Source organism: Cervus elaphus, chromosome 8 (genome assembly GCF_910594005.1).
Source record: "Cervus elaphus chromosome 8, mCerEla1.1, whole genome shotgun sequence".
Lineage (NCBI taxonomy): Eukaryota > Metazoa > Chordata > Mammalia > Artiodactyla > Cervidae > Cervus > Cervus elaphus.
Window position 1 is genome coordinate 6,059,343 of NC_057822.1, and position 15,012 is coordinate 6,074,354.

The window sequence follows — 15,012 nt, forward strand, 5'->3', positions numbered from 1 at the left end:
GAGGCAGAGCTGGAGGCGGGTATTAGCACTGAGGGGGATGCAGACTTTCTGTAAGAACAGCTCCTCTTGAGACAGAAGCTGCTTTCAGAATGAGTGGGGGCTTTGGGGCCGTCACTCCGGGAGTGGAATCTTTGCTTTGCCCCGACCAGCTTAACTGCGCCACCTGGGCAGCCCTCTGCACCTCTCTGATCCCTCGGCTGCGATGTCCACGCCTATAAAGCGGATCAGTCACACCAGAGAATGCAGTGATAACTGAACCAGGCCGCGCGCCTACGACGACGGTTCCCTGCTGCCCTCGGGCTGGCCTGGGCCGACCGGCCTAACATTCAAGGCTCTTTGTGGTATCCGTCGTTCTCTTTCTCCCGAGACTTCCTCTTTCCTCGAGCTGCTCCCTGCAGGAGCTGTGCTCATCCTCTCGTCCTGGCCCTTGCCCAGATTGTTCCTCCTGCCTGGAGCACCCCACTTATCCTGCTCTCAGTTCTCCCTTTCTTTCCTTCCAGGCTGGCTTGCCTCCCACTCAGTACCTTGGGGTTCAGGCCGGATGTCCCACATTTGAGACATCTCCATCGACTCCCCAGGCAGGATTGGGATCTCTCCTCTGCTCAGCGATTTTGTCTTTACGCTGTGGCTCTCCTTCCAGACTGGGCTTCCCTGGTGGCTCAGTCGGTAAAGAATCTGCCTACAATGCGGGAGACCAGGGTTCAATCCTTGAGTCAGGAAGATCCCCTAGAGAAGGAAATGGCAGCCCACTCCAGTATTCTTGCCTAGAGAATCCCATGGACAGAGGAGCCTAGCAGGCTATGGGCCATGGGGTCGCAACAGTTGGACATGACTTAGCGACGAAACCACCACCACCTCCTTCCAGACTGTGCAACAGGGGGTCACGGTTGGCGATGAGGCTCCATCTGGGCTCAAGTCCTCATTCATTGGCTCCTCTTTGAGGGTGGGAGAGGCCTCAGCCATATCCATGCATGATAGGATGAGGGAAGACCAAAGGGGACCCCAGTGAAATAGGCTGTCTAGAGCCAGAGGGGAATCAGATTCAGAGGCAACAGGGCAGAACTCAGGATGCAGCCAAAGGGTTAGGGTTAGGGGGGATGAATAAGTGAATAGATCGGCATGCAAATAGGTGAGTAGGGAGGTGAGTGGGTGGGTAGATGGCAGGATATTTTATGGATAATTATGAGGACTGGGTGGTTGGAAAGAGATGGATGAGTGGGTGTGTGGGGTCAATGGGTGAATGAGTGAGCAGGAGAATTCCATGTGACTAAATGCCTGACATCTTGCCCAGAAGCAGAGGGGTGTTCTGGATTCTGGGATTTGAGTTAATTGTCCTTCAGTGGAAGAAACCGGTGCCAATTAGGCAAATAGATCTAGTCCCAGCAGGTCTTGCAGCAGGCTTCCTAATTGACTCCAACCTGACAGACCCCAGCTTGGACTTACACTGGCCTATGTCTTATTGATTTGTAATTTACACTCTGCACACATCCAAAAGGATTTGAGGTGACTTGCAATACTAAACCTGCATGCAACAGGAGAGTTTGAAATGAAGTGAGAAAGTGGGAGGCCACAGAGCGGAGTGGTTATAAAAGTGTCCCTGGTTCAGCCCCTGGGTCTGCTGCTTGTTAGCTGTGTGATGTTGGGCAGGTGGTTTAACCTCTCTGAAGCTCATTTCCCCCCATCTATGGGAAGAAAAGGAGGAAGAATTGAAAGAAAAAGTTGGTTTAATGGGACAATGTATGCCTGATGATTGGATACTTAAGTGGGAAGCTTGATATGTGGGTGAGTGGATGAATAGGTGGTGGGTTATAAGGGTGAGTGGAATGGTAGACAGATGGATGGGATAAGTGAGAGGGTGGATGGATGGATGATGGGTGGATGGGTAAATGGGGACAATAGTAATTCTACCTGATAGGGTGTTGTGAGCATCAAAGGAGTGATAGCACAGAAGTGGGACTAAGTAAGTGCTTTGAATTATATAGTGTGTACTAAGTCGCTTCACTCATGTCCAACTCTCTGTGATGCTATGGACTGTAGCCTGCCAGGCTCCTCCATCCGTGAGATTCTCCAGGCAAGAATACGGGAGTGGGTTGCCATTTCCTTCTCCAGAGAATCTTCCCAATCCAGGGGTCGAACCCTTGTTTCTTATGTCTCCTGCATTGGCAGGCCGATTCTTTACCACTGGTGAAAGTGAAGTCACTTAGTCCTGTCCGACTCTTTGCGATCCCATGGACTGTAGCCTACCAGGCTCCTCTGTTCATGGAATTTTCCAGGCAAGAGTACTGGAGCAGGTTGCCATTTCCTTCTCCAGGGTACCCCCTAGGAACTCCATATACTGTATAATTCAGGGAAGCCTGAATTACATAGTATATGGAGCCATTTTGATAACAGTAACCGCCCTTTCTTGGAGGGAAAGTCCGGGCACCCAGGTGGTGTAGGTGGGGAAGGGCGTTTGATGTCTGGATCGGCTGGAGGTCAGGCCAAAGTGCGGGTTCGATGGCTTTAACAGACACTGAGGGCTATCACAGTGATCCAGGCCTAGTACTGCCCACAAGATGCTCACAACCCAGTTGGGCCGATGAGTAAAAGTCTCAGGGCAGGGTTACAAGGGTGACAATGAGAGGTGCGCACAGGGCTGTGGAGGCCCCAGTGCCGGGATCCTCGAGGAAGGCTTCCAGGAGGGGGTGACATAGCCGCGTTGGGTCTTAGCTGCAGCGTGTGGATCTTCATCGCGTCCTGTGGGGTCTTCTGTGGTGCTCAGGCGTCAGTAGTTGCAGCACGTGCATGTTGCTCAGCAACATGTGAGATCTCAGTTCTCCGACCAGGGATCGAAATTGCGCCCCTTGTATTGCTAAGTGGATTCTCAACCACTGACCTACCAGGCAGATCCCTTGATGTGGAGCTTGAAGGATGCGTGTGAGCGTCCTGGGCAGGTCAAGACGACGAGGAACGTTGCAGGGAGAAGGATCGCCTGGAGTGCCGAAGTGCAGAGTGGGAGCCCTGTGCAGGGGGCTGAAGGGAGATGAAAAAATGTTTAACAACCACTCAGATGGGGTGCTGACTGTAAACACCTGGGGTGCCTGAGCTCCTGCTTCCCTTAAGCCAGCCCGAGACGGGTCCCAGAAGTCAATGCCTTCCTAAGTGTGCTTCCTCTTCTTTAAAATGGTTATCATGGGAACTTCCCGGGTGGACCAGTGGTTAAGAGTCCGTGCTTCCACTTCAGGGGACACAGGTTTGATCCCCGGTCAAGGAACTAAGATCCTGCATGCTTCATGGTGTAGCCAAAAAGGGGGGAAAAAAAAAGGTTGTGACTAATGTTCCCAACTAATCAACCACTGTCAGGGTCTCACCGGATAAAGCCAAACCGTGCTCAGCACAGACCTGGCACATAGTAGGTGCTCAGTAATGCCAGTTGCCATCACTATGTATATAATTTTAAACTTTTTACTTTATACTGGAGTATAGCCGATGATGTTGTGAAAGTTTCAGGTGGACCGCAAAGGGAACCAGCCATACCTATTCATGTATCCATGCTCCCCCGAACTCCCGTCCCATCCAGACTACCACACAACATTGAGCAGGGTTCCCTGTGCTATACAGAAGGACCTTGTCGGTTATCCATCTCAAATATGTCAGCGCCATCACAATATTTTCATTAACTGCTGAATGAATGAATTAACCATAGGAAGACTGCGCCAACCCCCAGCAATCGCTAGCTGAATAGATGGGAAGGGCCTGTGGGTTTATTTAAGTAAAAGGGCTTTAAAAATTCAAAAACACTGGACGAATGCTGGCTGTGAGAGGCAGCCTGGTGTTGTCGGGAAAGTCAAGGGCAACAGACTTGAGTTCAATTGCTGATTGCTGTGTGACTTGGGCCGAGTCGCCTCACTTCTCAGATCTTCATTTTTCTTCTGTTATAAAATGGATCCAGTAAGAGTACCAGGCATCCCTCCGGGTTGTCAGGAAGACTGACAGGGCTCTTATGCGTGCGGGGCTGTTCCCATCCCTGCCTCCCTTCTTCCCCTTCCCCAGCAGCCCTGGTGTTCATTTACCGCCCACCCCACCCCCAGCAACCCCTTCCCAGACCCCCATCCATCATCCTGTCCTTTGCGGAGGTTAAGTGGGTCCCCAAGCAGCGAATCCAAACTCTCCCGAAGCCCCAGCCGCACAATGCGGCCCGCTGTTAGTGAGCACCCCGGCTGGCCCGGAGGATTGGGTTTCAGCCGGGCGGCCGGCGCTGGCGGATGCCCAGGCCAGTGGCGGGCAGGCAGGGGGACGGAACGGAGGAGCCCGGCGTCGCGGGGACTCCTCTGCCCAGGGCCTGAGAAAACAAGAACAGGCTCCAGGCAGGCAACCGAGGCAGAGGAGGGCCTCTGATGGCAGGAGGACAAGGAGGGGTATGTGCTGGGAGAGCCGGCGGGCAGAAGGATTTTACATTAGCTGGGTCCTCTTTCCGTGAGCCTGAGGGCGGAGCGGGGGTGGGGGGCCGCGCTGGAAAAACATCACGCTGCCTCTTGGCACGTTGCAGCCTGTAAGATCCACAGCCTGCCCACAGCTGGCCCAGGGCTGCCTTGCTGGCATCGCCGCCTTCGACTTGGTTGCTTTGGACCAGTGACCCCAAGATGCCCTCAGCTGATGCTTCTCGCCTGGTTTTCAGAGGAGAGGGAGGCCACAGGAAACCCGGGGCTGATAGTTCAAATCCAGTGTTGTTGCTGTGGGGTTGTGTGACTTTGGGCAGGTCTCTGAGCCTTTCTGAACTCAGGTTCCTCATCTGTGCGATGAGGGGAACAGTGCCAGCCTTGCAGGATGTGTGGAGTGACGGCTCGAGGCCTGGCACCAAGAGCATGGTACCTGAATGCTCTGATTTTTTTCCCCTCCCGTTTGCGAATCAGCGTGACCTGGTGCCTTCTGGGCTCTGACCAAACACGTCCCATCTGGCCTTGCCTCTTAGCGGCCACGTGGCCTCTGGGGAGTCCTTCAGCTCCCCGAGCTTTGGCTTCGCCATCACTTGCTCTGAAGCGTCAGAGAGATGATGTCAGTGAAGCCTATACTGCGTCCTCCACGAGGGTCAGTGATTTTCGCTGTTGCTTTCGTAGGGCCCAGCCTGTGCATGTGATAAAGACCCTTTGCACCCAGAGCCTCCTTGGATCCTCTCAGCAGCCCTGGGAGGTACATAAAATGAGAATTTTATGATCCCCATTTTATAGATGTAGAGACTAAGGCTCAGAGAGGTACAGTGAACTTTTCCAAATCACCCGGCTTATCCCTGGCCTTGAACTTTATCTCCTGATCCTGACTATTGCCTACTCTTGGAATCCTAACACGGACCATAGGAAGACTGTGCCAACCCCCAGCAATCGCTAGCCCAGGTGTGGCCTCCACTCTGTGACTAGCATCTGACCAGGCCATGGCGGGGTAGACAGACCTGGGTTCAAGTCACCTGAGCCCAGTTAGCCCCAGCAGGGAGCAGCTGGAGCTGCTGGGATGGGTTCGGAGTGGCATCTGCAGCTCACGTGCCAGGCTGTTTGGTTGCCTGGTCTGAGGGCTGCTGGCCAATCTGTAGTAAAGACCCCAGGGAATAACCTGCAAGATATCTGTCCATCTTCAGAACAGATCGTATTCTCTTGTCCATGTTCTTAAGATAGACCACATCACTACCCTCCTCAGGAACCCTCTATAGCTCCCCATTGCCCCATTTTGGATCTTCAAGACAAGATCCAAACTCCTCAGCCCCACACTTGAGGCCCTAAGGTCTGGCCCCATCCTGAGGTGACAGATTCATCCACAAAGCATCTTGCTCCCACCCCATGGGACAGACACACATGCCAGCCCAATGCACTGGTGAAGAACACGGGCTTTGGCAAGAGGCAGACAGAGCTCCAACACTGCCTGGCCGTGCAAACCTCGAACAATCTCTCCTAACTTCAGCTTTCGCATCTGTAAAGGGAGGTTCGGTAAAGTACTTACTTTATAAACAGTTACGATGAAATGAAATAATGAATGCTAAACCTCTAGCCCAGAGCCCACCACCGAGACCCTCAGGTTTTACTGTTGCCCAGACTCAAGTTTCACACCTCTGAGCCTTTGATTCTGGCATGCCCTTTACATGGCATGCCCTTCCCCTCTCCTCCCAGCCCAAATGCCACCTCTTCTGAGACGCCTTTGCTAATTCCCCGGTCAAGGCTAATCCTTTCTTCCTCTGGGTTTCCTGGTTCGCAGCCCATCTCAGATGTTTCACTCTGCCTCTCTCTGTAGAGAGTTTGCATCTTGGGCACTAGTCGGGAAGCTCCTTGAGGGAAGGACTTATTGATCTGTTTTTACGTCCCCAGTGTTCAGCACAGGGCCTGACACGCAAGAGGTAGAGGCAAGTAGATGTTTGTTGAATGACCATGATCTCCTTTCTCAGACCGGGAGAATTCAGGCACAGCTGCCAGAAACTTAAGCTCCCTCGAGTTAAGTTTTGGAAGAGAAGTTAGCCAGGCTCCAAAGCTGGAAGGACGTTTCAAGCAGAAAAAATGGGAACATTCAAGTCACCAAGGCCCAAGGAAACATAGGGCCTTCTGCACGCAGAAGGGAACTCAGGATGGCTGGTCACGGCTGGAAGGTAATTAAGCTGGCCTGGCCGTCAGGGGCCTTGAATGGGTTGTTGAGGAGCTAGGACTTGACCTTGCTGGCAGTGGGAGTTCTGAAGGGCATTCAGTTCAGTTAAGACATGATCAGACATGGGCTTTAGAAACCTCACCTGTGTGTAAATCAAATGCATCTACTGCGTACCAGAATCATTTCTCAGTGCTAAAGTCACAGCAGTGACGGAGGCAGACACAGAGCTCTCCCAGAGTGAGGGCCTTCAGTTCAGTTCAGTCACTCAGTCGTGTCCAGCCCTTTGCGACCCCATGGACTGCCTTGGAGACTGCAGATCAACAGGACTCACCTATGTGATGTCACTTAATTCTCACATGACCCATTATACAGATGGGGAAACTGAGGTCCAGAGAGGAGCACAGGCTTGCCTACAGTCACTCCCTGAAGAGTGCTAGAGCCCAGGTTCTAGCCTGGATGTCTGTGCACCACCCCCCTGCTGCCCTCCCCTTTCTTTCCCCTCCTGTCCTTACACCGGCCCGTAAACAAAAAGAGCATAGTGTGTGAGTGTGTGTGTGTGTTTTAAGGCTATAGCTACAGCCTCCTGAAAATAACACAGATGAAGAATGAGACAGAAGATGGTTCAAATCCCAGCCCTGCCTCTGAGGGCTTGTGCAGGCCGCTTCGCCTCTCTGATGTCAGTTTCCACATCTGTAAAGTGGGGCTCATGTACCCCACAGGTTGCCAGAGGCCTGAGGCCATGCGTAGAGCGCCCAACTCCATGCCTCGCACACAGTAGGCACTTAATAAATGCTTCTCCTCGAGTCTTTGGAACTCTCACCTACTGTCACTTGTGCAGACGGCATCTGTGGCCCTAGAGAAGTCTGATCCAAGAAGGGGTCAGATGGAGCTGACCGGGGGCTGGGTCGGGAGCAGAGGGTGACACCCCCCCACCCTGCTCCAGCCTGAAAACAGGGCCCCGCGCAGCCACTCTCCCGTCGGCCCAACGCTAACGACTTCAGCGTGTCTCCTTTTTAGCGCAAATATTCCTGAAATGTGCACTTCTCATTCACACATAGCCGGAGGGGTCTTCGGGCCTCCCCAGCCTGTGTGATCGGGGCCTCCTGATTGCTTTCTTGTGTGCGGTCTCCAGGAAGCGGGGGGCGGGGTGTGGGAGCAGCGGGGTGAGGGCCAGAGCCACTCCCAGGGTCCAGACCCTGTTTTACCCATCAAGTAAGGCACTCCAGGCTGGGTGCTGAAAATCTTGTCCACGTACTCTCAGTTTCCCCATCTTTCCACTGGGATTTTTTTTTTTTTTTAACAGTCATTTCGAACATCCAGGGGTTGGGATCTGGGCATTTCCAGGGCTAACTGGAAGGTTGGGAGGGCCCAGAGGTGAGTGAAAGGGCAGTATTAGGCAGGGCAGGGGTGGGTGGTACCAGGGGGGGCTGGGAAAGATGTGGGCAGATGGGTGTGGTCCAGCAAGGGGGCCTCGGACAGTCACTGACCTTTACTGGGCAGCCGCTGCTCCCACTGCCCAGCTCAGCCTGGCACGCTTTCCCACTTAGCCTCTCATGACTCTCTCCTAACTCATCCTTCACGCCCCTTATCTGTGTCACTTCCTCCAGGAAGCCGCCGCTGGATGGTTTGTTTTCTTCCTCTCCTGCTGTACCCAGCTGCCATCACATAACAAACCTCACGCACATTCCTGTTAGGGTTTTGTCGCGTCATGTGGTGATTAATTATCTGTGTATGGTGAAAGTGGCTTCCCCTGCACGTGGGATTGTCATTGTCACAGTGGGGGGGAGTGGTGGGGGGTGGGGTGGAGTGGGGAGCACATTTCAAGCAACTGAGAGGCAGCTTGGTGGAGTCTAGTGGTCCCTCAAAGTGTGGGGAGTGAGATGATATTAGGTAGGTTGCAGACAAACTTTTTTAATGGTAATTGTCTTATGTTTGTTTTCCTTCCTTTTATGGCCAGCGATATTGGTTTCCCATTTGTAATAATGATAACTTTTTCCTCTTTAAAATGCACTTAAGGAAAAAAAAAAGAGTCGGAAGAAATTTTGTAATTATATAATAGTACAGGCTGTAGGTGGAAACAGCCAAAGTCATGGATATTGTCCTGAAGGAGCAGAACGTTAGCATGTTCAAGCCCTACAGTTTTAGGGGAGGGAAGGGGAATTCAGCCTTTGACTGAAGACCTACTAAGTGCAAAGCCTTCTGCTGGGTCTTGGGGTAAGTAAATTACAGATGGGGTGGAAGGGGAAGAGATCAGGAGAAATAGTGTGCAAGAGAGAGTACCAAACAGTCTGTGTAGCTGGAACACAGCTTGTAAACGGAATAGTTATGATACCTTGGGCAAGTCCCTAAGCCTTTGTAAACCTCAGTTTTCCCATCTGTGAAATGGGACAGTATCGGTTATCTCTTGGCATCACTGTGAGAATGTTGGTGAGGGTTTCTGGCTCCTAATAGACAGGATCTCTGGTCTCAGTGAACATGAGTTCTCTCCCTCTGTAGATTTTTGAGAACAGAGGGGCAAGGTCTGGGGTGTTATGGGGAGGAGGGAAGTGCTAGTGATGGAAATAGGGCATGGCTTTCTGAACCCACCCAGGTTCTCAGGGAAACTGAGCTTGAACTTCAGTGCTTGGTTAAGAGGAGCAAAGAGGAAACCAGGGCATTCCAGGAAAGCGGCATCAGACAGACCAGGAGGGGCTCCCTGGAGGCCTCAGCCCTCGAACAAGAGGCTGATGTCCATCAGATGTTGGCAGGCGTGGTCTGGGGTGTGGGGGAAGCTGCTTGGACTCGCCTTCACTTGCAGGGGCCACCTGACGAGCCCAAAGGAAACGATGTGTGTACGCCAGCACAGGGTCAGCCAGAACGCACCATGCTGGATCTGAAAAGAGAATAGCCGCCACTTACTGACGATCTGCTTGGGCTGGGCTGCAAGCTCAGAACCCTCCCGGCTCACTTAGCTCTCCTGTTCCCCTCCACAAGGAATTATGGCCTTTGTCTAGATGAGGAGACTGAAGCTGAGAAAGGTTGCAAGTCCAAGGTGGCAGAAAAGGTATTGGAATTGAAGTCTGACCTCCCAATCCCAGTCCATCTGCTCTGCTTACCTGCCTTTTTTGCAGAGAGTGGAGGGAGATGTGGATGCAGAAAGGCAAAAGGCCAAGGGGAAGTTGTGGGGAAAGCACCCTGGGGTTCCCTCCTGCTGCGACTCCAACGGGTAACAGCCTTCCCAGAGACAGCCTTCCAGGCAGAGCCCAGGACCGGCTTGTCCTTTGCGAGAAAGGAGCGTAGGGGCCACCTTCTGCGTCCTCCCCAGCGGACCTGCAGGCTGGCTCCTCCTCTTAGCCCCTTCCAGTCAAGCAGCCATTGACTTCCTGTCCTCTGAGATCCTCCCCTTGCTGGTTCCAATTGTGGTGGGAGGCAGAGAAGAACAGTGTGACCCCCAAACCTGAGCTCCCTGGGAACCCAGAGTTTGAAGACCAGCTTTTAGCGTGTGACTTTTGGTGAGTCCTTCGCACCTCCCTGGGCCCGAGTTTCCACCTGGGCGTGGAGGACGTCCATTCGCAGTCCCTCCTCTGGGCTGTGGAATCCTTTAGCGCTTGGCCCCTGGGTCAGCCCAAGAATCCAGCCAAGGGGTGGGGCCACCTGCTTGGCGGGTTTGCCTCCCCCCACCCCCGCCCCGACCCCCCTCTGGTCCCAAGCATAGTCTCCCCTCTCCCTTGTTGCGCGCAGCTCCCAGCAGCTGTTCCTCGGGCCCAGGCAGAGAGCCCGGCTTGGCGCGTCTCTGGCTGAGGCCGATGAGAGAAAACAGGTTAAAAGTTCAGCCCTTGTTCTCTCCAGGAAGAAAAATCTGTAGCATTCGGAGTGTGAAAAGGAACCCTTTTTTCAGCTCCAAAGCAGCACAATAGAACTTCCCTCCAATTTGCCATCAAAAGGACGCCCTTGGCACTGGACTCCACCGTCCCTGGCACCCTCCTCCCCCCGCCTCGCCAGCCCCCAGTGCAGAGGGACACAGTGACCGCAAACACGAGCCACAGGCGGTCATGGGGACACTGCCGCATCCTCTCTTGTCAGCCCACGAGTCTGCCTGAGGTCACCTCTGGCTCAACGCTTGCTTCTTTCCCACCCTCCCATCCGTACTGCCCCTGCCTGGTTCAAGACCTTGTTCCTCCCATTTCGACCTTGACAGCGACCTGGACGCTTCCCCCTGCCCCCACTCTCCTTGCCCTAGTTCATTCCACCCAGGCCATCAAATGAAATGTCTAGAAGTTTACGGGGTGGGAGGCAGGAGACCCTCACCTCCCACTCTGCCACCAACTCCTGGGTGATCTTTAGGAAGCCTCTTCCCCTCTCTGTGCCTCAGTTGCCCTATTTCCAAAATGGGACTGTTGGACTAGACCAGAGATAGGATCTCGGATGGTGGGTGGTGGTTTCCTGGAGCACTGTGGTGGGAAGGCCTGTGTAGTCTCAGAGTGTGGGCCTTGATTAGTGATGTCTGTGCTGGGCACAGGATGGGAGCTTCGCGCGGCAAGCATTGCCTCTCACTCACTCTCGCTCACCTAGGGGTGGTGGAAGTTCCAGCTGTGAGCCCCTAGGTCTATCCGCCTGCCCTCTGACAACTCTTTGTATTCACACCCCATCTCCACCACCAGGCTGTGAACTGCTCCCTTAGAAGGGCTTTGCTAGTCACCCTCAGGGTACCCGGTACAGTGCTTGGGTACATAATGTATCAGGATGTATTTGTGGATTGAATGCCCGAGCAATTTAAATCTACTCACTGCATCACAGTTCAGTTCAAAAAGCATTTTGAATCCCCTGTGGCAGGAAACAGGGGAGAGGGGAGGGGTGCTGAGCCCGATCTGGGGGTGAATGGAGATCTTTCTGGCCCTGTGGGTCTCCTTTGTCACTGACTATACGGTTCCTCCCTTCCAGCTAGAATAACGGGAAGCAAGTAGGGCTCAGCTGGTTCAGAAGCTGATCTGAGTTTTCTGAACCCCCAGAGGGCAGGTGATGGGCTGGCCCCACTGGACACGGTGTTCACCCCTGCCACCCCTCCATCCCCAGGGCCCTGTCCTTGGGACAGAGTTGGCTGAGCCTGGGGGAGGGGGCCCAGGGATGAGGACACGATGGAGAACTCCCATTTCCTGGAGAAAGGGGAATGGTATCTCGATGGGAAGCGTGGGGCAGATGGCAAAATGGGGATAACTGAGGCAGCTTGGCTGGGGCCCAAGGGTGGCCTCTGTAAGGCCAACGTTTCAGTTGGTGAGAATTTGATGCATGTGGAAAAGTAATTAGGACCCTCATTTTGAAGGAAAATTTTAAATTTATTGAGGACTCTCTGAAGCCCATCCAGGAGACCCCAGGTTAAGACCCTTCCCCAGTAAAGGAGCAAAGCAGGGGTGATAATATCTAGGTTGGAGGGATGTGGTTGGCTGAGAGGGTGGGGCATGACGGGGTGTTTAAGGGCTGGAGTTGGATTTAAGGGGTGGAGTCTAGAAGAAGAGACTCAGATGATTGGCTGGAGTGTGGGAGTGGGAGGGATCATGGAGTGAGAGGCAGGACTTGAAGGGAGGGTAGTCTATAGGGTCAGACCCAGTGACTGTTTGGAGTAAGGGAAGTAGGTGGCTGCTCTGTACAGACGGCCCTCAAGAGGGAGGTTCTTGGTGATTGACCTTACTTCACAGACAGCTCAGCAGTGACTCTGCTCTCTCCACAGAAACGCTGATGGACTCAACCACAGCGACGGCGGAGCTGGGCTGGATTGTGCATCCTCCGTCAGGGGTAAGTCGGTGGTCCTCAAACCTGGCCTAGTCTGCAGGATGCCTCTGGTTCTGCTGCAGGGCCTGGATGCCTTACCCTACCCCATTCGAGCCCTGTCCGCTCCTTCAGATCCCAGGACCTGGGCTCTCATTGCCCCACCCTACTGGTCCCCTACCATTGATGGAGTACCAGTTACCGTGACAACAGGCTGGATGCTTTTAGCTCTCGTCCTATGGAATTCTAAGAGTGAGGCTGAGAAGTGGGTACTCACAACCCCTGTTTTACGGACAGGGAAAGTGAATTGTCAGTTCCTGAGCATGCACTGGGTGCCATACTGTATCAAAGCACCTTTACACACATCATCTCCCGTCCTATGGGAAGGAATCACCTCCATTTTACAGATGAGGAAACTGAAGCTCAGAGAGCTATAGCCACCTGCCGGGGACCCTACAGCTAGTAAGTAAGGAGGGCTCAGGTTTGTAACCAAGGCTGTGACCGAGTCCTCTGGGTCCCCACCACACTAGATTCCACCTTCCTGAGCGCCTACCATCACACTTGGGTCCGGTGGTCTGAGCCCACGTAGGCTATGAGCTTCCCAGGAACACACTCAGGCCCAGGGGCTTCCCTGGTGGTCCAGTGGTTAAGACTGTGCTTCCACCAAACACAGGTTCGGTCCCTGGTCCAGGACCTAAGATCCCACATACCCGCCCCACGCCACCCCCACCAAAAAAATCCAGCGCAGTTTGAGATTCCTCTTTCTTCTCACAACAACCAGCCCAGCAGTTACCTATAGTCTGTGGAGTGAGACCCCTGAAGAAAGGAAGAGAAGTCGCTCAGTCGTGTCTGACTCTCTGCAACCCCATGGACTGTAGCCCACCAGGCTCCTCTGTCCATGGGATTCTCCAGGCAAGAGTACTGGAGTGGATTGCCGTTTCCTTCTCCGGGGGATCTTCCCGACCCGGGGATGGAACCCTGGTCTCCCACCTTGCTTTAACCGCCCGAGCCACCAGGGAAGCCATTCCAACTCCGCCACTTACCAGCTGTGTGATTTGGGGGCCAGTTCCTTAACCTGTCTGAGCTTTAGTTTCCTCATCTATCAAATGGCGGTGATCATGTCTTCCTCATAGAACTGTTGTGAGGTTTTTCTGCAAAGTATCCAGCATAGCATGCCTGACGCAGAGTGGGCTCCCAGTGACAAGTGGCTATGGGAACTGTCGCCGCTGTCATCCTCATCGGCATCCTTTCTGATATCGCTCCCTCCTCACCCCCCTGGTCTCTGGCAGGGGCTCGGGGCTCCCCCAGCCCACCCCTGCCCCTCCCCCCATCCCAGCTCCTCCATGGGGACTCAGCTGCTACCCCAAGGAACTGCGTCCTCCGCTACCCGCCTCAGGCCTGTGTTCTCAATAGGCAGGGCCCCAGGGTCAGGCCTCTTTCTGTGGCTCTTTCTTGTCACCAATTTTCCATCTGCGAAGGCGGCTGGGCCTGCAGCCCCACCCTGCCAGTAATGAGGCCAGGCTGGGCTGCAGGGCCCCCGGACGCAATTATTTGGGGTGTTTAGGCTGCAGGGCCTCCGCATGTTAATTAGAGAGAGGGGAGAAAGGCAGAGTGCTCTAATTAAGTGCTCTAATTAAGTTCTGAAGAAGAGCAGTGATTGTAACAAGGGGCTGACTTTGTCACATGGTGCCACCAAAAAAAAAAAAATTAAATGCAACATAGGGAGCTTCAGAGCCGCCATTGAAGCAGTTGCTGGGCCGCTCAGCCTTGCTCACACACACCCGCCCTTCATAGCATCCACAGCCGCCGCCCCGCCCCATGCAGGCTGGGCCCGGAGAATCTGAGGGAGGCAGAAAGACAAAGAGCACCCACGCGAGGGTGACACCTCTCCGACCGCTCACCCTCCCCCCGACAGTCGCTTCTGAATAGAGGCCCAGAGGGGGCCAGTGACTTGCCTAAGGTCACACATCAAGTTAACAGAGCTGGGACAAAGCCCACTGCTGGGTCCTCGTGTTTCGAGGTAGGGTGGACAAGCTTGGGTATGGGTCTGAGTCTGGGTCTGTGTGGCCTGGGGTCAAGTGCCAGTGTGTGACTGCACTTCTCTGGTCTCTACTTACTGATCTGTAAAATGGGGATAACCACGCTTCCCACATGTGAAAATCATGACAAAGAAATGAGATCCTATTACAGCACGGGTTCACCCTGTTTGTTGGGGCCCTTCTTTGGGCCTGCCCCAGGTGAAGCCAGCCCAGCACCAAAGAGGGGCACAGGAGAAGGAGGGATCGGGGAGCTGATCACAGTGCGCTCTCGGACCCCCTGGGGGAGACCAGACCAAGAGGGGTTGGGTGTGCCTGGCACTCCTTCAGGCAGGTTGTCCCCAAAGCCCAAGGGAGAATTGGTGAACCTGGACACGGCGGCCGGAGGGAGACTCCACTATAGGAGGTTCCGGAAGGCTGGATAGAGAAGTGAGAGGTGCCCGAGGGGGCGTGAAAGGGTGAGCAAAGGCTCAGGCTGTGAGTGAGCCTGGCTCTTGAGCGTCTGTGCGTGGACCACGGTCTGTGCCGTTCCATTCCCAGCTTTCCGCGGCCCTGCCAAGCCCCCTGCAGCAGTGGGAGTGGGGAGCTCACAGCTGGGTGGGTGAGCGCCCAGGCCGGGGCCTGGTGAGGTGCA

At 54.2% G+C, this 15,012-nt stretch overlaps 1 protein-coding gene across 2 annotated transcripts in view; it reads left to right on the plus strand.

Annotated features, from left to right (window-relative positions):
* EPHB2 (EPH receptor B2) overlaps window positions 1-15,012 on the plus strand; it is a 213,226-nt gene that overhangs the window by 61,508 nt on the left and 136,706 nt on the right. For both annotated transcript variants that reach the window (XM_043909168.1, XM_043909169.1), the window contains exon 2: window positions 12,305-12,369. In XM_043909168.1, the coding sequence (XP_043765103.1) occupies window positions 12,305-12,369 (65 nt within the window). The remainder of the gene's footprint in view (window positions 1-12,304; window positions 12,370-15,012) is intronic.